The 22,971-nt window shown below is 53.8% G+C and overlaps 2 protein-coding genes across 2 annotated transcripts in view; both read right to left on the reverse strand.

The window, feature by feature from the left end:
* Positions 1–3,417: 3,417 nt before the first annotated feature.
* MAFA (MAF bZIP transcription factor A) lies at positions 3,418–6,771 on the reverse strand. Its single transcript, XM_026047143.1, has 3 exons — positions 5,846–6,771; positions 4,104–4,191; positions 3,418–3,748 (listed from the first exon to the last, which is right to left on the reverse strand). Exon 1 carries the CDS (start codon positions 6,729–6,731, stop codon positions 5,877–5,879), a length of 855 nt encoding a protein of 284 aa, XP_025902928.1. The 5' UTR covers positions 6,732–6,771; the 3' UTR covers positions 3,418–3,748; positions 4,104–4,191; positions 5,846–5,876.
* Positions 6,772–9,370: 2,599 nt separating this feature from the next.
* Positions 9,371–22,971, reverse strand: part of ZC3H3 (zinc finger CCCH-type containing 3) — a 103,878-nt gene continuing 90,277 nt past the window's right edge. The window contains exons 10-13 of the mRNA XM_026047160.1: positions 20,008–20,192; positions 18,870–19,081; positions 9,638–9,715; positions 9,371–9,481 (exon numbers count right to left, since the gene is read on the reverse strand). Of these exons, the coding sequence (XP_025902945.1) occupies positions 9,450–9,481; positions 9,638–9,715; positions 18,870–19,081; positions 20,008–20,192 (507 nt within the window). The 3' untranslated portion in view covers positions 9,371–9,449. The remainder of the gene's footprint in view (positions 9,482–9,637; positions 9,716–18,869; positions 19,082–20,007; positions 20,193–22,971) is intronic.

A 22,971-nucleotide genomic window follows, 5' to 3' on the forward strand; every position in this document is an offset into this window, starting at 1 on the left:
AGCACCAGGGAAGGGAAGGAGGGAGGGCTCCCGTCGGAGCTGGTCCAGCCGGGTCTCGGATGTCTCCTGATGAACGATGTTTGGACGGATTATGCTCGTCCTGCATGATGCTCATTCTGGTGCTGGGGCCAGTCCCCTGGACAGTTCACTGCATCCATGGCCTCCCAGAGCATCAGAAAGGGAAAATGCATCCCAGCCATGCGAGGAGACAGGAATGCTGCAGCTTCCTTTTTTTTTTTTTTTTTTTTTTTTTTTTTTTAAGAAAATCAGACTTTTAAACCCAAAGTTTGCAAGCAAAGCCAGGCCAGCACCACCCTGACTCTCCCTGCTTTGCAAACGGTGCCTAAATCCCGTTTCCAAAGCTGCGTTGGATCCCAGAACTCTGCACACCCGCATCCCCGCTCACATGCGATGGCCACGAGCGCCCCTGCAATAACGCGTTTAATTAAACGCAGTCCGGTCACAGAGCCCATCCTGACACGTAGCCGGCATCGGAGGCACCGCTAACGAGAGAGAGAAACGTTAATTACCCAGCTTATTAGTTGGCCGCGTTATTAACATAACCCTGGCGGAATTAACCGGGTACAAACTCTCCTGCAAATATTAATTGCCTAAGAAAACTTCCTTGTTGCGCGGTGGTATTAATAAGACCGTAATTATGTATAGATTGTATAGAGGCGAGTTAATGACGTGGCAATTTGATTTGTCTCAGTGAAAGGCGATAAACCCAAGGAAGTGTTCGCCGAACAATCAATTGATATTTAATTAACGGGCAGAACCTGCCGGCGCAAAGACAGATTAAACGCCCGTGATAGCTTACATGAAGCCTTGTGATAAAATAAATAAGGGGTGTCCTGGGGTGAGATTGTGGGAAGCAAGAGAGGGGTCTCCGGTGGGAAGGTGTCCAGCTGCTACGGTGATGGACTTTGCACTGCCAGCATCCCAGGGGGGATGCAGGAATGGATGGACCAACTCTCCCTGCATCCCAGTCTATGCAGTGTGTAACTGGCCAAGGCAACAAGCGCTTGTCTGCCTGGGATATAAACTGGAAACTGGGATTAGTTTTATTTTTCGCCTGTGCAAACAGCATCTCACATTTCCCAGGAATAAACACACAGGGCCGGGTCCATACAATGAAGCACAAGCAGCCTGGGCACTGATGCTCTCATTGCATATCTCGCACCCTAAGGGATGATGCTCCCGCACTAGCGCCCAGCACCAACCCCTCACCACCCAACACTCCCCTGTAGCAAAGGGGGTTTCCAGCCAACAGGAAGCCCAAAGGGATTCATCAACCTTTTCCTTCGGCAAAAAAATCAAGAAACAAGGAAGAAAATAACAGTGTTGAAGTCACACACCCAAAGCCTCCGTTGAAGCCCGACAGCTTTCCCAGTGTGATGCCAACCCGGTGGCCACCAAGGGCTGGAGTCGGGTGCTTGCCAAAGAATAGCAGTCCATGAGCTGTTACAAGCCAATTATGTATATTTTTCCCCCTCTCTAAAATTAGATATATGAATACATATACATATATATATATAAAAACTTATAAGCAGGGCAGAGTTTGGCTGCTTCAGCATGCCAATACCCATCAGGGTGAGGAGCCTGGGGTAAACTGCTGCAACACTTTATTTTGCAGGGCACTGATTTTTTGGGAGGGGATCATTCCATCTTTTCCTATTTGGGTGCCAAGCATCTCCCTCGACTCTTCCCAGCAAACTCCTAAAGTGCAGGCTCGCGTTCCCAAGCTGTCCAGGCTGGCACAAAATGTACCATGGTGGTGACAATGAAATAGTGATAATTGCAATAACACTAGTGGTTACAATAACGCTACTCATTGCAATAACACTACTCATGGTGGAGAGTGGGCATGGGGTGCTCTGGAATCTGTTGGCCTCTTGCAATTTGCTGCCTATTTTACAGAAATCCCAGCAATCTGCAAGGATCTGGTCCATCACCTCCATCCCTGGCTGTTGGGAGCATGCGTCCCACCAAAAAAAATAAAATAAAAATAAAATCACCAGAATAGTGCAAAACTTCCCAAAATGGCTCAAGTCATGCAAAACTCATTCACTGGGCTGCTAAGGGTGCCGGGAGTCGGGTGGAGCTGATGGTTCTGAAGGGATTTAATGGTGCCAAAACTCTTGGTCAGGCTGGGGGTTAAGATCTAACCCTAGGGGCTGGAAACACACAGTGAAAACCTGCAAAAAAAGGGGCTGAGGGCAGCCAAAAACCCATATGCAGCCCAGTAACACATACGCAGCTGGACCTGAGACACACAGCAGGATTAATGTACTGCCCTGCAACACGCTGCAAGCACAGGCAGAGCTCTGCAAAACACTACAAACACACTACAGTCATACAGACATTCATGCAACACACCGCACATGTATGTGCAGTTGTGCAACATGCTGAAAATGCACACATGGTTGTGCAACACACTGCATAAATGCTCACAGCCTTGCAGAATGCACCGACACCGCACATGCAGAGCTGTGCAACACACACCAGCACGCACAGCCTTGCAAAAGGCACCAACAGGCTGTAGATGCACGCACACTCGTGCAACACGCAGTGCACATACTCACAGCCCTGCAATAGGCATCGACACGCTGCAGACACACGCGCAGTTGTGTTACACACAGCTCTGAGATACGCACCGTGCCGCAAATACGGTTGTGCAACACACTGCACGCATAGCCCTGCAACATGCAGTGAGATGCTGCAGTCCTGTGCGGCTGCAAAGGGCAACAGGGAGTGCACAAGGGCGGCCCAGAACCACCAAAACCCCACTGCAGCAAGAGGATGAGTGGCAAACATAGCCCCTTCCATGGGAAGCTGCGTGGCTTTAACTTTCATTACGCCAAGAGCAGACACGGGGCTCTACCCAAAGCTGTCAGAATGGGGGGATGGTCTCTGGCAAAAACAAATCTGTCTCCCATGAGGGACCCCAGTGTTGAGCGGGTAGCCCCACAGAGGAGAAGATCAGGGCACCCCCCAGCTTCCTCTACACCAGGCTAGGAACATCGTCCCATATGGGATTTGCACCCGTTTTACGGGAGAACATAAACCACAGCGAATGGGATGGGAAAACAAAAATCACAGCGGCTGCAGGGGGGTGAGGCCAACAGGTCCAGGAAAGGCGGATCTTATCCCAGAAAGGATCCATGCAAGCCCAAACCCCCATCCAGCACCCCAGAGCCGGGGCCAAGTCAGCGAGGTGCTCTGATTGCAGCAGCCTGTGAAACCCCCAGCCACCTTATTTAAGACCCAAAAACTCGGAGTAGGGATAGATAAAAATAATAAAAATGGAAAATAAAATATAAAATTAATAAAATTAAAAATAAAGAAAAGCACAGAAGGAAGAGTTGCTGCGGGCAGAGTGGCTGGACACAATTCACCCCAGACCGGTGGGACTCCAAAAAAAAAAACTGGTCAAGAGAGCATAGCAGGCAAAAAACAGCAGAGGAAGAGCAATGGGGATAAAAAAACAGAATTAATAGGGTTGGGGGACAACGGCCCTGAGTCCCCAAGGTCTCCTGCATGGCCGCAACAAGGGACCCACTGAGCACAAAGGTCCTGCTGCGCCCATCCAAAAAGAAATCAGAACGATGCACTGGCAATTTGGAAGGGCCAAACTGGGATTCAGATGCACCACAGCCTTCCAGTCCCGATGCACTGAACGGCCAGGACAACTGCCTGGACATGGGGAGATCCTCTGGGAGACTAGCACCAAGCCCTGTGCAAAAACCTAGGGACAGAAATATATAAAATATATCCATCCATATATATACACATCTATATCTATCTATATATATGATTTGGATACCCCTCGGAGCACTGGCTCCATCTACCCCACACACATCGAGGGCTCTGCTCGCAGCGAGGCAGGGGGATGAGCAGCCCCACGAGTAATGCAAGAAAAACCCGAAATGCTGTCAAAAATACTGCCGCCAAAGCCTGCTGTTAGGGGAGGGGTGCTTTCATTTCTTTTTCCCTTTCCCTCTTAATGATAAAGTACTAAAATAAATTTAAAAGAAAAAAAAAAAGAAAATAAAAAGAAAATAAACTATTTCTTAGACATTAAAATAAAGCTCGGGGCTCACCGGGGCCGCAGCAGGATGGGATCAAAGTGGGTCCCGGGTCCAGCGGGGTTGCGGACGAAGTTGATTTTTCTCGGCACTCGCTGGCGGGCTGGGAAAAGAGGTGAAAAAAGTGGGAAAAAAAAAAAAAAAGAAAGAATAAAAGGCAGACTGGGGGCTCGGATTCCCCGTTAAAGGTGACACCAAGGGTTAATGAGGGTTTTTTTCTCCCCCATTACGAGACCAAAAAATGCGAGTTTCATCCCGCTGCCCCGACCCGGATCCCGCCGCGTCCCCTCTCCCCGCAGCAGGAAAAGTCAAAAGGAAACAGAAGTTAAATAAAAAATAATAAAGTGCGAACGAAAGGCGAAGCCGCGCCCCTCAACCCCCCGATCAAGAGAAAACCCGACCCAGGCTCTAGTTGAATATAAGTTTTTATCTTGATGCAACATCGTTAAAACCGTCACAAATCGAAACAACAGGTCGTTTAAAAACCGCTTCGCACGATCAGTACCTAAAATGCACCAGGCTCCCGAGTTCGCTTAGTTGGCAGAAACTCTTGTTTTTTCCCCACCCAAGATAATATTTTTTCTTTTTTTTTTTTTTTTTTTTTTAAATAATCAACTTGTTTCTTTAAAAAAAAATCACGCTTGTCTGCACAGGATCGGCCCCACTTTCTCTTTTGCACGAATTCGCTTTTTCTTTTTCTTTTTTTTTTTCCGCGCAGGAAATAATGTGCATTTTCCTTTCCTCTCCTTCCTTAACCATCGAGGTTAAAATAAGATTTCGTTTCCCGAGGCTTAATAAATAAATCTGGTGCATAGTGAGATAGCAGCCAACCGTTTGCAGTCCATATATTACTATATTGCCTTTCAGGTCACCCTAAAATTGTTACCTCTCCTTCCCCTCCCACCCTTCCCACCCCCCCAACTATTTTTAAGAGCATAGATAATTTTAAATCTCTATAAAACAGTATTATTTAACCCAATTGACTCCTGTATATAGTGCATTCGGCTTCGTCCCAACATCGTTAAATTAACTCGGATATTATTTGCATGCTATTACATACAAACTTTTTTTTAAGACTCGCGCTTTTTTTTTTTTTAAGGATTTTTCTTTTTTTTTTTTTTTTTCTCCCGTAAATCAAGCAAAATAGAGGCTCAGGGGAAAAAAAACGGGGGGGGGGGAGGCAGAAAAAAACCCTAATACGATGCTACATTATGTACAAGGGGGGGAATAAGTTAACGCGTGGCTCAGCTTGGCCGCCCCGGGGTGCGGAGGCTGCGGGGCGGACGGGGCGCAGCGCTGCCCGGTGCGACCCCCCCCCTCGTCGTCCCGGGCGCCACGAGCCCCGGAGAAGTGGGGGGGATACAATAGAATTAAGGGAGATAAAATGATAAGGGGTAAGAGAGGGAGAGGAGGACGGGGGCGAGAGGAGGAGGAAGGCCGGCGGAGCTGCTGCCCGCCGGGAAACACACACGCGGGTAGGGGTGGGAAAAATATAGGGAAAAAAATGAAAATTAAATGGAAAAGGAGAAAAAATTAGGGGAAAAAAAAAAAAAGGAAGAGGAGGAAAGGGATGTGAAGCCAAGCCCCGGCCCCCGCGGTGCCCTACACGTCCCGCATGCAGGCTGGCCCCGGCGGCTCCCCCGCTCCAGTCCGAGCCCCGCGGGGGGAGCCGCCTCTTCCAGCGGCCAACTGGGGAGGGGAGGGAAAACATATAATCATCATTATTATTAATAATAATAATATAACAACGACAATACTGGGTGCTCGTCCCGCTGCGGCGGGGCGGGCTCAGAGGAAGAAGTCGGCGGGCGCCTTGGGGGCGGCGGGCGGCGAGGGCGGCCGCGGGAAGGCGCGGGCCGCCGCCAGCTTCTCGTACTTCTCCTTGTACACATCCCGCTCCTTGGCCAGGCGGGCCACCTCCTGCTTGAGCTGCTCCACCTGGCCCTGGAGCTGGCACTTCTCGTTCTCCAGGATGTGCCGCTGCTGGACGCGCTTGTAGCGGCAGGACTGCGCGTAGCCGCGGTTCTTCAAGGTCCTCCTCTTCTGCTTGAGGCGGATCACCTCCTCCTTGCTGAAGCCGCGCAGCTGCCGGTTGAGCTCCCGCACGGACATGCTCACGAGCTGGTCGTCGGAGAAGCGCTCCTCGAGGCGCACGTGGTGGTGGTGGTGATGGTGGTGGTGGTGGGCGGCGGCGGGCAGCTCGTCGCCGCCGAACGGCTGAGGCCGGAACGACTCGTAGCCCTGGTGGTGGTGATGGTGGTGGTGGTGCGGGGCGCCGATGAGCGCCTCCACGGCGTCCTCGGGCGTCAGGTTGAGCGCCTCGGGGTTCAGGTGGTGCTGGTAGCCCGACATCCAGTAGAGCTCGTCGAGCTGCGGCTTGGAGGGCAGCGGCGCCGCGCCGGGGCCGCCCGCGGGCTGCGCGCCGGGGCTGGCGGCGCAGAAACTGGGCGACGAAGGCACCGAGGAGCACGGGGTGCTGAGCGGCGTGGAGGAGAGCGAGCCGGCGGGCAGGCGGTGGCAGAGCCGCTCCGCCTCGGCCGGCTCCTTCTTCACCTCGAACTTCATGAGGTCGAAGTCGTTGACGTACTCGATGGCGAGCGGGCTGCTGGGCAGCTCGGCGCTCATGGCCAGCTCCGAGGCCATCGCAAGTCCATGGAGGGGCCGCTCCACCGCCGGGGCTCGCTCGGGAAGCGGCAGCCGCCGGGATTGGGGCGAGGGATCGCGCTGGAGGCGCCGACGGCAGCGGCCTCCGCGCTGCAACCGGACCGGGCTCCGGGCTTCACTCTCCACTTCCCAGTGCAAGCGGGACCGGGCTCCGGGCTTGGCTCCGCGCTGCAACCGGAACGGGGCTTCAGCCGGGCTCGAGGAGTTCTGCTCCCCGGTGCAAGCGGGACAGGGCTCCGAGGGCTCCGCGCTGCAACTGGGACCGGGCTCCGGGGCTCAGCCGGGCTTCGGAGTTCCACTCCCCAGTGCAACCGAGAGCGAGCTCCGGTGCTTCTCGGTGCAACCGGGCCGGGCTCCGGGGCTCAGCCGGGCTCGGCTCCCCGGTGCGATCGGCACCGGGCACCGGGCACGCCGCTTGCCGCGAAGTCGCTCGGGGTCCGTGCTCCGCTCGGGACTTTGCTCCGGCCACCAGCCGCGCTCGGCGACTCTCCAGCGGGACTGCGATGCGGGGCCGGGCTCTCTCCTCCTCCTCCTCCCCTGGCACCTGCCCCAGCCCCTCCTCCTTCCCCGGCCCTGCCCTCCGCCTCCTGCTCTATCCCGGGCCGGGACCCGGTGCCTCCCGCACCCCGGTCACCGCCACCACCGCTCGGTGCCACTCCGCGCGCCGCCGCCCGCGCCGCCCTTTTATAGCAGGGCCGCACCGCCCGGCCACGCCCCCTCCCCGCGCGGCCGCCTATGGGCGCCGCGGGCGCCCGCTGGTATTTGCATATCCCCATGGCAACGCCCCGGGGCAGCTGTCAGTCAAATCTGGGGGCGGGGGGGGAAGAGGGCGCATCCACGGGGGGGCGGGGGGGCAGCCCGGACGCCTGGGCCCTTCCCAAGTTACGGAGTTCCCCCACACCGTGCCCCATAACATATTTTATTATATATATTATATATATATGGATATTTATTTATTAAGTGCCACTTCAAGCAGTCGGCGCTGGGATGGGCCGGTCGAGACGGGAGGCAACGGTGATGGGCGCCGCCCCCCTTCCCATCTTGCCCCGTCGGGGAAACTGGGAGAACAGGGAGAGGGATGAGGGGTGGGAAGGGGGCGACGTGGTCCGAGGTGTCTTTGTGAGGCGCTTCCTCCTCCTCCTCCTCCGAGCCTCTCACTGCGGACTCGGGGCGGGGTTATTTTTAGCGGGGGGGGGGAACTGGGGTGTCCCGGACGCCTGGGCCCCTCTGGGTGTCCTGGGGTGGGGGCTGGGGCGCCCCGGACACCTGGGCCCCTCTGGGGGGGGGGGGGGGGCCCGGACGCCTGGGCCCTGTCTCAGATCCCCCCTCCCAAGCTTCCCGACCCAGCGGGGGGATGCCATCCCGGCACCTGCTTCCCAGCGGGAGAGCGGAGCGGGAGGGGTGGGAGGCGGGGCGGGAGCCAAGGCCAGGACCCAGGAGGGGTTTCCAGGAAAAGCAGCCGGTGCCTCTGGACACTTTGACCCTCCACCCCTTACCCCGACCTCCCTAAAAAAAGAGAGAAAAATCATAATAGCCCCCCCCCGAAAATAACTTTAAAAGTGCATTTTATCCCCATGTTTCCTTTTTCTCTCTACACTGATTCCCCCTCCGTCCATCCCATCAGAGCCCCACTGGAAAGGGGGATATTTGGGCTTTTGTTGGCGGCTCCAGGAAGGAGCAAACCTGGGGAACCCTTCCCAATGTCCCATTTCAAGGCATAAAAAACCTTGGGGGCTCCTTTGGGACCGGCCAGGACAGACGGACGATGCCTGTCCCCATGTCCCCCCACCAAGGAAGAGCAGCACCAGGCGCTTTCCACGCAGGGACTTTTATTTAAATATCAAAACGCACCAAAATCCCGGCGACCCGACGGCAACCGAGGCGTCTTGGCGGCGGCCCCACCAAGGGGGCACCCATGGGTGCTGCAGGGGTGGCCAACACGGTCCCCCCGCAAGCTCATCCCTCTGTGGTGCAAAATCCCTCCGGGGCCCTTCGGCATCTCGGGATCCTCGGATGCTTTTGGCAGGCAAAAGAAATAGAAAAAAAGAAAAAAAAAAAGAAGGAAAAAAAAAAAACAGGGTCTCGGTGTGGGGGGACCCACTTGTAGGTTGGGGATGCGACGAGTGGTCCAGGAAGAATGATGATGTGGAGTGATTTTGGATTCCTGAATCATGGAGCGGATTCGGAGCGGCGCCGTTCGGGTCCCCGAAGCGAACAAGAGGCACGGGGACACCAAGGGGTGACGGGGCAGCGAGGGGGGGCCGTGGATGTTGTGGTGCTGCCGGAGGCCGGCTCGGCACCTGGCTCCGCTCCAGCATCCCGCGCGAAATCGCCCCCTAAAAATAAGGAAACACAAGACCTGACGCCTCTGAGCCGGGACACAGAGATGGATCCGGGTGGGCTCCGGGCACAGTGTGTCCCACAGGTGCCCGTCACCCGAGGGGGACCCCCAAACATCTCCCTGGCACCGAAACCATCCACTTAAAAGGGAGTTTATTTGAAAATTAAACAACTCCGACCAAACTGGCTTGCCTAGGGCTGGCAAAACGGGCGCCGCTTCTCCCTGTGCATGGGGGAGCCGTGGGAGATGGGAGACGGCAGTGGGCGCAGGGTGTTGAGGTAGGTGCCGGGCGCCCCGGTGGCCTTTTCCTGAGCTCTTGGGCGCGGGACCGGGATCAAGGTGGGCGCCGGAGTCGCTCAGAGCCGGGGCTTGATCTGCAGCCGCTTGCCTGGAAGGAGAGGAGAGAGGGGTGAGGGCGGCGGAGAGGCCGTCGCGACGAGGACGTCCCCGGAGAAGCCGCTACCGCAGGACACCTGGGCCCCCCAATGTCATCATCCTTTGGGAGATGGGAGCAGCTGGGGAACCCACGCGCCGCTGGCCTCACCTCCGGAGCCTCCATCCTCCAGCGCCGCCGCTTCCGAGCCGCTTGAGGATGCAAAGGTCCTTTTGCGCTTGACGCTTCCTGGGAGCAAGTGGGAAAAAAAAAAAGGGGAAAAGTAAGAAATAGTCATGCTCAACTCCATCCTCAACTTCCCCAGACTTCCCCAGTGTCCTACGGGATACACCGGGACTGTGGTCCCACTTCCAGCTGTGGCTCTGGAGGGGAGAAGCCGGCACGGAGAAGCAGCACTTCCCCGGAGGGCTCCTGGCAGATCCGTGATCCATCCCAGATAAATCCTGGCATCGGCTCTGGGGACTCGGCCGCGCTTCCTGCGCCCGCCGAGCCGGAGAGTGCTGCTGCCATCTAGCAGGCACGGGAATTGCTTCCCATCGACTTGGCCCCGCAGGCGGATGCCGAGGATTTTGGGGTCCTGAGGGATCATCCCGGCACCCGAAGTGACGTCTTTTCAGAAAGAGATGCCCGAGTTCGGGACGGAGAGAAGAGCTCTCAGCTCCGCTGCCAACAGGACATCCCACTCTGTTCCCAGCCGCTCCTCCACTGCCGTGCTGGGGTACACGGACCTCCACTATGGAAGACAGAGTCAGACCCAAATGCAGGAACTTGGGTGCGAACCAAACCCGCGGAGCGCGCGAGCGGTGCTGGCAGTGATGCATCGCCCACAAGCTAATTTATGTAAAATAAAGAGGGCTCATTTAGCACCTTTCCACCCTTAATGTAACACCCATACATCAGAGGTGGCCCCGGCCGCCTTGGCTATTAGTCACCTTGGCTAACGCGACTCCTGATGCCGGCAAGTGCGCACCCAGTGCATCCCTGCTCCCGGCCAAGGGCTGTTTCACCTGGATATCTCACACTGCCCTTAAAGCTGCTCCAGCTCCGGCTTCCCTGGAGAAGCCAGAGCCTGCGGAGAGCCCAAATCCCGCATTACAGAGAGTCTCAATTGCCTCGGAGCTGCCAGCAAAGCTCCGTGTGCTCTGCACAAACCGCCCGCGTGGCAAAGCAAATATAATAATATTTGCAGAAGAGCAGTAGAAATACAGATTTTTTTTTTTTTTTGGCATACTTTTTAATGGACTGCAATTAGCTTCCCCACCGCTGCGCGGGCTTTTCCGGAGCCGAGCATGTTTGACAACGGACGTGCTCCATTGGAAAGGCTGGGACACATGGACACACACCCGGGACGCTCTGTGAGCCTCCCGAAACCAAGTGCGCCGGGCACGTCCTCCCCTTGCAAAACCCCTTGCAACTCCGCCAAATAAAAAAAAAATACATATATATATATATATAAATAACTCGCCATGGCAAAGCCAAATATATTTTCCGCTTTTTTGGCGCGTGGGAGATGATGCAAATTGCCCGATCAATCTCGGGCCCCGTTGCGCGGCGCCTCGCGCGCTCTGCCAGGCGGGAGCACCGCCATCCATCTCCCGGGAACCAGGTATATCATTTCTAGTTAGCGAAAAGCCGGGCGCCCGGGCCCCTTTTTTTTTTTTTTTTTTTTTTAGCGTGTGTGTGTTGTTTGCCGTGTTTTCCATTCCGATGATTGAAGTGCTTTCGCGAGCAGGGGAGCGGGGCCGGCGCGCGAGCCCCCGGCGCGGCGCCGAGCCGCTTTTGCTGAGCTCGCCGTCCTCGCGCTCTTCCTCCCTGATGGAAAAAATCAACATTTATTTCGCCGGCGCCTAAGCAGGTGTCAGGGAAAAAGGCGTCCCCTCCGCGCGGTAGCGAAGGCTGGGGGGAAAATCTAATAGAAATATATTACCGGGGCCCCAGGAGCGGACGCGGCGGTAAATCACGCATCAGGTGGCACTGTTAGATTTTCCCATCAGACGAGGTTTGTCCTCGGATGTGGCTGCTCCGAGCATCTTCACCTGCGTCCCGACGGATGACAGGAGGGAGAGGTTGAAGGAGGGGGTGGGTTAGAGACCATGATCCGAGCAGGTGGTGACAAAAACAGCGGTCCTTGAGGGTCCAGCACCTTGTGCCCATGGGGTTGAAGACCTCCTACAGACTCCTCCAGCTGTTCCTGATTTACAGCAGTGACACAAATCAACCTCAAAGTCAACGTGAGTCCTTCCACTGCCAGCATCAGGGAAATCTGGGAGATGGGTTGGGAGGAGAAGCTTCGTGCAGCTGGGCGATCACTCAGGGTAGTCTTTCCTTCTGGTTACGATGGGTAAAATTGGGATGTGTCTTGGGAGAGTCCCCGATGCTGCTTGGGGATGGGTGGCCCAGGAGAGCTGCCACATTCCTGTGTCTTTCCTCATCAATCTCCTCTTTTAGGAGGAAGGGAACAACCAGCCAGCAGAAAAGCACCAAAATCCAATCCGCTGTGCTGCTGCCACCTCAAAAGAAAAACTTCTTTACTAGGAGAGTAGCAGAGAACTGCAAGAGGTTGCCCCAAGAAGTTTTGCAGTCTCTATCCTTGGAGATAGTCAAAATCCTCGGAGATAGACTAGGACAGCCTGGACCAGGTCCTGGACAACGTGGTCTAGGTCTTCCTTAGGCAGGGGTGTTGGAGCTGAGGTCCTTTCCACCTTTCCAATCTCAAACATTCTGCTATACTTGGAAAAATCAACACTGGATGCCTTGAACTTCCAAATCCTCCTTCTCCAAGGAGGACCTCCACGTAGGTTAGATGCTGCACAGTACAGCTGCCTCCTTCCTGCTCTACACTGCCTGTGCCAACAGCTCATTCAGAACCAGGAGCAGAGATTTGGTCCCCAGCAACTTGAAAAGATCAGGTGAACTATCAGATATTGTGAATTCCATATCTGCCATCCACGGGCGAACTGAAGTTCATCCCGAAGGAGCTTGGTGGGACATCTGAAAGGATCCTTCCACCTCCAACTGCCAAGGCACTAAATAATGCCAGGGGGAGGTGATGGGGCTCTATTATCTTCAGGAACCCTGGGCAGAGACCCAAAGGCCTGATCTCCATGAGAGGTTGAGGCCCTTAAAGATGGGCAGAAGATTAGTATGGAAGAAGTGAGTTGGCAGGTCTGAAATTTGCCTGCAAAATCGATATGGAAAGAGGATTGGAAACCTATGGACAGTTAGATCTGTGCAGAAAGTAAATCAGAAAGAGTATTTTCAAATGCTGCTCGTGGGACAAGAAATAATGATTCTGATTCAGATTGAGAGCTCAATTAGGAAAAGTAAGGACTCGTCACGTTTTACTGGAAATTCCAACTAAATTGGCCGCTCTGCTACACAGAGACTGAGATTGAAGTTTTTTACCTTGGGACCTCCTGAGAGGCATGAAGTCACCACAAGACTCAACATCTCCAACTCCAGCCCTCCATAAAACTCTGACCATTAGCACTGCCCTAAGCCTACTGTGCTGGTGTCACACCAAGCCACCTCACAGCTGCCACTGGGACACCAAAACCATCGTGATCCCATGTCCATGATCAAAACAAGGATGTCTGAAACCAGAATCCCCATAAAAGGGGATCAATCAAAACCTCCCCCATAGTGGGGATCACTATCAAACTGCCCCCCGAGTCTGTCCACATCTGCTGACACCGGAGGAGAAGCTGCAATCACTAACGATGAACGAATCCAGCACGTTGATGGGAAGCCAATTAGCCCGATTCACTAACGGATCGAGGAATGGGTGTCGCCTGCTACCTGCAATTCAATAGATCTTGCATTAGAAAAGCAATTATATGAGAGGTTTGTTAATTCAGTTATGAAAGAGACTTTGGATGCTCTTTAATTAAACCCTCTCTGCATGCCTGATGTAGCACGTATCAGATTAGAACCTGCAAGGGCCAGAGGAGACAACCCGTCAAGGTTGTGCCCAGGAGGAGAAGGGGACAGCAGAGATGGGGAGCAAGGCAAGGGGACCCACCATTGGGCACATCTCAACTCCTCCTGTCACTCTCCTACCTGCTTCTGAATGGACCCACCATTGGGCACATCTGCAGCCACATGTCCTTGCCCTCCCAACCACCACAGGCTGACAACAGGACAAACCTCATAGTTAAGGCTATGGACGAGTGTAAGTAGGAGGCTGGACTCGACAACACCCACAGGTCATTTCCACCATGAATTATCCTACGATGCAAGGGTTGAAATTGGGATGAAGTACTTCAGATGAGGCTCCTGATGGCCTCATGGCCAACCCTTTATCTCAGAGGCTTTGGAGCAAGTTGGACCCTTGTGCTTCTTTCTCCTCATCATCCCTTCTAGATAGGTGGCATCTCTACAGGGACCAAATATGTCCCAGATTTGGTGACCCACAGCTTGGAGCATGTTAGTGAGCGGAAGGTCCTGCCACGCAGTTTAGGAGTCTGACAATCACCAAAGAAGGCAGGACCTGAAGAGAAAACCTTCTGCCTCTGCAGGTGGCAGGGATGAAGGAGCAGCCCACACGGGCTAACTGGGGGAGGTTCCATCTGCCACCGTTTATGGCAACATCTCCCCAGGGCCAAGGAGCAGCAAGAGCCTCACTAGCTCCAGTGCAATCCTGGAAATGAAGTGGAAGCTGTTTGGGCACCGCGTGATCCAGAAGCACCTACAGGGATGAAGAGGCCCAATCCCTGGCAATGGATCAGATCTGTGTCATGTCGAAGTCGATGACAAAAACCACGTCATGGTTTATCCTCTCCTTTCTCCTTTTACGAGCCTCAGCAACATCTGCTCGAGCAGATCCTCATGGTGAAGGCCCACGGGGCAGCAGCTTGCTCTGCTGCAACACCTCCGTGGTGGCGGCGAGCAGATGGCACGGGGCATGCAACAGTGTCACCTCCTCCTGGTGCCTCATTTCACACACAGAATCATGGAGTCACAGAATGGTTGAGTTTGGAAGGGACCACTAGAGATCATCTAGTCCAACTGCCCACGCAAGCAGGGACACTCAGAGCATTGGGCACAGGGTCACCAGGAGGCTGAAGCAGACACAGACCTGGAGTTGCTGTTGAGTGGTCACTCACTGCCCAAACGAGAGCTGCTATTGCCCCCAAACACAGAGATCAGACATTTAGCAGCTACTGTCACAGGTGAAGGCCATCTCCTGACTCTTGTTTCTTGTCCCACCGCACCCCATGTCACAGGCACTCCAGCAACCACACTATGAAGCTCCTGTGGATTGGGAGAGTATGAGAAATGGGGAAACCGAGGCACGTGCAACTCAAACACTATGACCCTTCTAAAAACCCTGTTTCTGCATAAATGCTTCAGCTGCTGCTGTCACCTGCCATGGCCAAATTCACTGTGACCAAAGACCTGCACATTGATGTGCTACACTGCACTGCAAGGGGAGGCTGAGGAAACTTCTGAGGACCATGAGCAGCCTTGCTATCTAGAAAGCAAAAGTGGAGATGATCCAGGGAAAGCAGTTTTTGGCCCATCACTCCCCTACTCTTCCCAGTTAAGTGGGTGATCAAGCTGGGCAGGTTGCAGTGGATCCATGGTGTCACAAGCCACCTCACTGCCTTTATTAGACACTCTCCCTGGACTGGCCTCACAACTCACTGAGTTTCTTGTCCTTCTGAGTGACCAGGGGACTTGGAGCAGGCAGGGGTATAGGAAAGAGCAAATTATTGTCACCCTTGGGGTGATGCACCAAAGATCTTCAAACAGGTTCCTCATAAGTTGCAAAGCCTTCTCCAAGCTTCTCCAACATCTGGGTCAGACTTTGGGGAAGACAGGTCCACTCCAGCAACAAGTTCTCCAACAGATCACGACAATGTTGCCCATAACACCCTCACCAGCTGCGGAAGAGATCACCCATGCTGCAGGAGCAGGCACCCTTCCTGCTCAGAAAGGGAGTGCTGGCAATGATGACCTAGATAGAAGAAGTCTAGAGGAAGGATGTACAGAGGAGGAGGAGCAGGAAGGCTACATGGGCCAAAAGAGCATCCCTTAACCAGGCTGTAGGAGACTAAGAGCCCATGCAGGTCAGCCCATCCAAAGAATAGGTGACATAGGTGAACACTTCCAAAACAGAGGTGATGAAGGTGGACCAGCCACAGGAGCAGCCACTGCCTCATGATGCCATCTTGGCCAATATTTTTTCCAAAAAAAGACAGCAGCCTCCCACAACAAGGACCAAGGCCTCTGCTTCCCATTAGTCATGACCTGGACTCTCAAGGAAGTTCCAGGTGTCTCAGTTAACTCCACAGAGTAGCTAGGAAGGAGGAGATAGACCTCATTTGCTTGATCAAAGAAGAGAAGGGGACTAATGGAGGACTTCTTCAACTATCCGTCTTCCCTTATCTTCAGCTCACCGCTGCCTTCAGACACTTAAAGAGCAGGTGGAGATGCCCTTACCCATGGAGATGCACAAGAACTGATGAAGCAATAAAAGACACTACATAAAGAGCTGTTCCCATGGATAAATAGGAGACTTCTGAAGAAGTCCTAGAGATAAGTACTAAAGCCTGTACCACATGTCTCATCAGAAGTGCTTTTTGGGATTGAACTGATTTGTTAATACTGAACAAATATTGGTCTCTATACAATGCAAACTTTGGTGTCCAGTCTGAGGCTGCACAGTACAAGAAAGACATAAAACATATGCCTATGTTTTACCTCTTAGACAACGTTTCCTCCTAGGCCCTACTGCCAGGAGAAAAACTAACAACTCGGTCACAGCGGCGCTGATGTTCCAACACATTACTGCATTCCTCCTGCTCAACAAGGTTACCATGCACCAGTTGAGCTGCAGCGACTGTCCACGTGGGCACTCTCAGATTGCAACGCAGCAAGAGCGTTAATGTAGCTCCTTTTTTTGCCATTAGCTAAGGACCAACACACGGTTCCTTTCCAAAGTCCATTAGATGGTGGCCATCATGATTCCAGGACAACCTGACCCTTGATCATCCACCCAGGTGGATGCTCTCCGCATCTTCAAGGCTTCTTCTGCCAATGGCTTACACCAACCAAGGGGGTTAATTTTCACCTGCCTCCCCTGGTTGCCAAGATGGCTTTGAAGAGAAGAGCCAGTGGGAGGAGAAGTGTTAAATGGGACACTAGAGGTGGTGGAGGGCCTGTGGGACCTTCTGCACTGCAGCCACGAAGGGGGTTTGCGCGGGGAGACCAGCTGCAGACACATGTGGGGTTTGGAGTATGGGCTTTGCGTTAAATAAATGACATCTGCTCTCTAATTCTGGCAGCTGAGGAAGAAAGAAGGAGAAACCGCAGGGAAAGCACCGGCCTAGAACGATAGCGGAGGCATCCCAAGAAGATGCTACCACCTCAAACACGCTCCGATGCTGGAGCTGGAGGTGTCGGGTGAAAAGACCAAAAGAGGCTGCATGTCCAGCATGTCTAGGACACCGCTGAAGAGCAGCTGCATCTCCTGCATCGTCCACTGGGCTCCGCGCTGCCTGACGTGACGCAGGAATGATTTAACCCTTGACAACGCGAGCGCGTTGGCCCCGGGTTCGGGCGGGCGAGGGGGATTCGCGCTCTCCGAGTTATTCCTCCAGAAGTGAGAGCTGTAAACAACACCAGAAGCGCTGCCCCTCGATGAATTCCTCCAAAGCAAAAGCGCTTGAGCGTGCTCAGCGGAGCCGTTAAAAAAGACTGTAGCGAGCATCTTCCATTAACGTTACGACCGTGAAATATGACAATAAAATGATAGCCGTATGGTCGCAAATTTGCAGCCCGCCGAGTTGCTAGGGGTTTATCGTCACTCAAACGTGCAGAGAGCTGTAAAATGTTTACAGAAAGGGTCGTTTGCAGCTATAAAATCCTCTTTTCTCTCCTAAACAAGGCTGAGTGGAGCCATTTACAAACCCCTGAATGTTCATCGGGGGAGAGGGGAACATCTGTTCTCTCCAGGAGTTTTCAGTGATCTTCTCGAACAAATTAACTAAAATGGGTGCTTTCTAATTAAATTAGCACTCGATTGGAATGGTTTGCATTGGTGCGCTTGCTTACAATTAGCGCGGGGAGGCCAGTTAGGCGCCGGCTCAGGCTATTTAACTGGAAGGTGAAATATGGAAAATCACATTACCTGGAAGTGCTCACTGGAGGGCAGAGGAGCTGGGTGCTCCCTCTGGCTCTGCCCTTCAGCGGCGCTCGTGGAATGAGGGCCAAGGGTTTCGAGGCCCATCTGGTGGCACGGAGCTGTTGGGAAGCCCCTTGTAATGGTCAGATGCTGTTGATCCAAGCGCAGGTTAATTGGGATTAATCCACTTGGAGGTAGGAAATGTGTGAGATGGATGCAATGCTCAAGAGGGACCAACATTTTGGTGCTGTAGCAAAGACTCCAGCCCCAAAAGGCTGTGGGGAGAAAGGGCATCAAGGTTGCTGCAAGCAAGGGAGGAAGATGTGGGCATGGACATGGACCTCTGGTACCCAGCACAGTCCATCCTGGAGTGTCCCTGGAGCTTGGCAGCTATTGTGGATGATGAATTCAGAACAGGAATGTGATGGGCCCTAAAAAGATGGGCTGAGTGAGGCTGAGCCTTTAAAACAAGTAGTCATTGTTCTGGAGCCAGAAGAGATCTTTCAGATGATCCATACCTGAATCCAGGTCCCTCAAAGATAAGTAACTCTAGGGTCTCAGCCTGATTCTAGTGCAGGACGAGCCCTCCCATTCCCAAAGCCCAGGCACAAGACGGGGACAGCAGTGACAATACTCATTACAGATCCTGCAAACTGGTCCCTCAGGATCTGGTTGGACCTACTGGTCCTTCCAGCCATGAGAAGCCCCTTGGGCTGTAAGGGGCTCCAGGGAAAGCCTCTCCATTGACTCCCAGTGACAGGGTGCCACCAGCGGCCCATGGAGCCGATGGCTCTCCTAGGACAGGACATTTTTCTCTCATGAGGTATGAGGAAACTACAGCTCTTGTCTGTCATGGTTCCTTCCACACTGCAAGGAAATGTTGCAAAAAATAATTTCTTTGCAGTTGCTTCAACACTTTCCTTCACCTCCTTTTTTTTTTCACAAACAGTTCAATTGACCAATTTGCTCAAAACGCCTCTGAAAATTAAAGCAACACCAGGGCAGAAGCTGCTTGCTCAATCCTGTCAGATGCCACGTAACTGTCTGGCTCATCCTAAAGTTGCACCTTGCAAAAAATTGCACCAATTTCCAAAGCTTCTTGCCCTTCCTGCTAACGAAGCAGCAAAGACGATTAGCTAAAACTAATATGGGCTTTTTCACATCAGAAAACAGGTGCAACGGGTGATTTGGGGATGGATGGTGAAGAAGACCATCCTGGTAGGCTCTGGAAGGAAATGAGTGACCGTGTCCTACCTGGCTCCTCGATGGGCTCGTCGTCATTGCCCGCTTCAGCTCTGTGCACCCCGTCCCCAGGGGAGGAGGGCGACTGCAGTGAGATGAAGGATGGCAGCTTGGGGAGCCCACTGCTCCGTGATGGGTCCACGTCGTGCCGAAGCGTCACCTCGCACTCCTCGCCGGAGGGTCCTGGCCTTGCCCTGTCCTCGTGGAACTGCGTGGCAGTGTTTCTGGAGGGGACACATGTAAAAAATAATAAAAAAACACACAAGTTAACCCTCTTGGTGAAGCTGAGTATGTGTATTGAGAGAGGCCAGGGTGAACAGATGGAGTTGCATAAGGAAGTTCTCTGCTTTCCATTCTGGGCTGCCTCATCCCCAATTTCCAAGGAACTCGATCAAATTCATTCTCTTTGCCCTGTGTTTCCCCACAAAAAGCCATTTTGAACTGCCAGATGCCTCCCAAAGTCTTGGTTCTCTGTGGGGATGAGGAAGGCCAACGTCTCGATCAGCCTACAAGGCTCCGTCTCCAGCACCCAAGAACTTTATTTTTGTCCAAGAGATGCTCTAGCTAGTGCCTTGCTGAGGAAAACACTTCCGATGGGAACTACCCTCCTTGCTGTGAACATAACAGCACTGGAACAGATCGTTGAGAGAGCTGGTAGAGTCTCCATCCTTGCAGATGGTCATAATCTAACTAGACATGAACCTGGACAACGTGCTCTAGGTGACTCTGCATGAGCAGAAAGGTTGGACTAGATGACCTCAAAGATCAGTTACAACCTCAACTATTCTCTGACTCTGTGAGAAGAAACCACCACCCAGTAACAGTAGTGGGATCACGGCCAAACAAAGGGAAACGTTGTGTTTGGGATGGTTCCTGCTTGACCTGGCCAAGAAAGAGATCCAAGGCAAAGATGTCCAACACCAGCAGCTCTCTTTTCACATCTGTTCCCGTCTCATCTTATTCTACAAGACTTCCAGTGTATATCAGAAGGCTGGTGGTGATGACACTCTGCCAACGAGCTCCCCCTCACTGCCACCACCCTGTGCCAAGGGTCAAGGGCATGACCAACTCATAGGGTGCTGAGCTGCAAGGCCAGAGCAAGGTGGGAGACAGCAGAGGTGCCAGGAGAAGAGCAAACCGTGTGTCCTACCTGCCTGTTTCTCCGCCGAGCCGCCGCCACTTGGACGGCGGGTGGCCGTGGTCGGCGTCGCCGGCAGCGCTGGGCTGGCGAGGGCGCCGCTTCTGCTGTGGGTGCCGCAGCTTGCACTGGGCGCCCCTGGGGCAGACGCCCTTCTTGGCGAAATCCGGGCAAACCAGCGTGTGCTTCTTCTTGCACTGCAAGGGAAGAGGAGAGCAAGGTGGGGAAAGACGGTCGCAGAGGGCATAAGGAGCTGATGGCGCTTCCTTCTCCCACTGTCTTCCTCACCATCGCTCTTCCTCTCTGCTGTGAGAGCTTCACCTCCAAGTGCTGGACCCAAAAGGATAAATATCTTAACAGCAATGATCTGCCCAAAGGTGGCAGTGCTGGGATGTCCGGAGGAGGCTAAGCAGGATGGAGAAGATGCTGACAGGATGGTCATGGGACAACTAATGTTGTCCAGGCTCTGTTTCTGACCTCTCCCTGCACCAGGTGCTCTCAGGCCTTGAGGAAGAGCGGGGAAAAGCAGGAAGAGCAGGAATTGCCGGGCCCTGCGCTTCGGCACCGAGGGTGGGAGAGCCGCCGCGGGGGTTATTTATGGGAGGGATGGATGGAGACAAGGGGAAGAGGGGGGATCAGATTCCTGCAAAGGTGCCCAGCGCACGCAGCAGGGCCGAGGAAGCAGCGCGCGGACACGCGGGGAGCGCCCTCCTTGCCGGGATCATCCGATCCCTTCCACCTGTCAGCATGGCTAATTTTATCCTCCCTCCTCGCTTCTCTCTTGCTGCAGGTTGCACCATAAAAAGAGAAGCGGCATCTGGGTCTGGGGCAGAGGCCAGGAAACCGGCAGGTCCCCCAGACGAAAAAGCCGCCGTCGAGGAGGGAGAACCCACTGTCACCGCTGCACCCGGTGTGGGTGCTGCCAGCTACGTCGGGAATGGGATCATCCTGTGAGATCAGCTTGTCCTGGATCCATATGGACCTTCCCTGCTGGGATTGAAGGTGCTGCCATCCCCAAAGGATGGTGCTGCCGTCCCAAAGGGAGCAGCGATTCAGCAGCGAGCGGAGCAGGGGTGGCGCAAGGACGTGGGGATTGGCACCGTGCAACCTCCCTTGGCACTGTGTAGGCAACAGGCGGCCGGGCGGCTGCCCGGTGCCAGCTCGGGTCGTCCCGGCTCGGCCTGGGCACCGGCTGCCACGACCGTCTTCCATGAGCGTCCTTGGCACGAGGAGCGGCGTCGGGAAGGCCGAGCTGGGTTACTGGGACGGCCGGAGCCGGCGGCTGACCTTCCGTGGGGAGCCCGCGGCGGGCTGCCAGCAGATGCCGGTGGCCTCCCTGCGGACGGCAGGGAGAAGACACATTCCTGCTGCCCAGCAACGGGAGCAGCACCGAAAAGGGCTGCCTTTTAACAAGCATGGCTCGAATTGGGACATTTCCACCCACCCATGTTTTTGGGTTAGGTCTTCAGGAATAGTTACAGGCAAAGAAAAGCCAGCCAAGGTTGACTCTGCCATGCAGACTCCCACTGTGGTCTTCTCCACCCAAACCATCTCCACCAGCAGAACTTCTAATGAAGATCAAGGGTTTCCTGAACCCACTGCTCAGCTCCTCAGCTTGCAGATGGAAGTAGCCTTAAAACTTGAGGTCCCCTGTGGTTAAAACCTGGAAGATGACGTGGCTCTGTCAGAGCACCCTGCTAGCTGCCCCTCTGACCCAACATCCCCCACCCACGTTACCTCAGCAGCAGCCCGAGTGGTGAAAAGTGAAGCAGCCCCTTGCTTGGGCTGCAGCCATCAGGTTAGTGACCCCAAAAAAGGACACGGGAGGCTAATGTCAACCCCTGCCCCATGTGACACTGAGAGCCCCTGCTAAGAGCTTATCTCCAAAACAGCTTTCTGCCTCAAAGCAGAGTCCATGAGAGCTTGCACAGAAGCAACGGATTCCTGCAGATGGAGACTGACAGCGACTGACTCTCCAAAAGAGACCAGGAACAACTTGGCCCATGGTGATTTCAGCAGGAAAAACTTTTGTCACAATAAAGGACACGGTAAGTAGGGCCAAGCGGCACAACCCAAGTTACGCTCTTCCTCCCCGCTCGTTTTGATGGCCTCATCCCAAAGTTGTCTAGGATCTGGGGGGAGATTGAAAGCAGCCAGTGATGCAGCAGGTCTCAGAGCTCAGCTGAAGCATCTCAACACTGCCACAACACAAGTGTCACTACAGGTGCATGCCGCAAACATCAGGAGAGGCAGGACATGAAGAGCTTCACAGAAGCAAACATGACCCAACACCAAGCTGCTGAGCTCTCCATCAATGATTGCAGAAGATAAAACAGCACTCAAGCTGTCAACATCGGAGCTGGAATGAGAACTGGACAGTATTTTAAAAATACTGTTTACAGTATTTTTAGTGTTTTAAAAACTAAGTGTTTTAAAATTACAGTGTTTTAAAAATTAAGAAGCACCTAGTACAGCTGGCATATCTCAGGTCACCTTCATAGGACTGAAGGACATCTCCTGCAAAGGGACTGGGCCTTTTACCTGCAGGGTAGGCCTGCCTGCTTTGATCCAGCCCAAGCATCAATGACCTAAAGGATGGAGCTTTCTCTTGCCTGTCCTGCCGATGGCTCCTGCTACGTCGTTTCTTCTAATCTTGCTCCTCCTTGGTTCGGATCTGCCATTTTGCTGACTCTCAGATGGTATTTTTGCTAACGGAGCATCTGCAGGGCACATTGTCCTACAGCATCTCCTGTCTGCAGAACGCCCTGTACCGCTTGGCGCGGGGCATCGAGTTGCTGTGATCGATCGCCCGTGGCTTTTCCTGCTCCTCTGCTCTGCAATTTCTGCAGCTTCGCCTTCGCTTTCAGAAGAAGGGTCCTATTACCAGCCAGATCCTTTATTCTGCCAAGGCCCAAACGTGAAATGCAATGATGAAGATCGCCCCTAAACACGGAGAAAATTAACTCACATGAAAGC

This window comes from Nothoprocta perdicaria, unplaced genomic scaffold (genome assembly GCF_003342845.1).
Source record: "Nothoprocta perdicaria isolate Ctin4 unplaced genomic scaffold, notPer1 scaffold_48, whole genome shotgun sequence".
In the NCBI taxonomy this organism is placed as follows: Eukaryota; Metazoa; Chordata; class Aves; order Tinamiformes; family Tinamidae; genus Nothoprocta; species Nothoprocta perdicaria.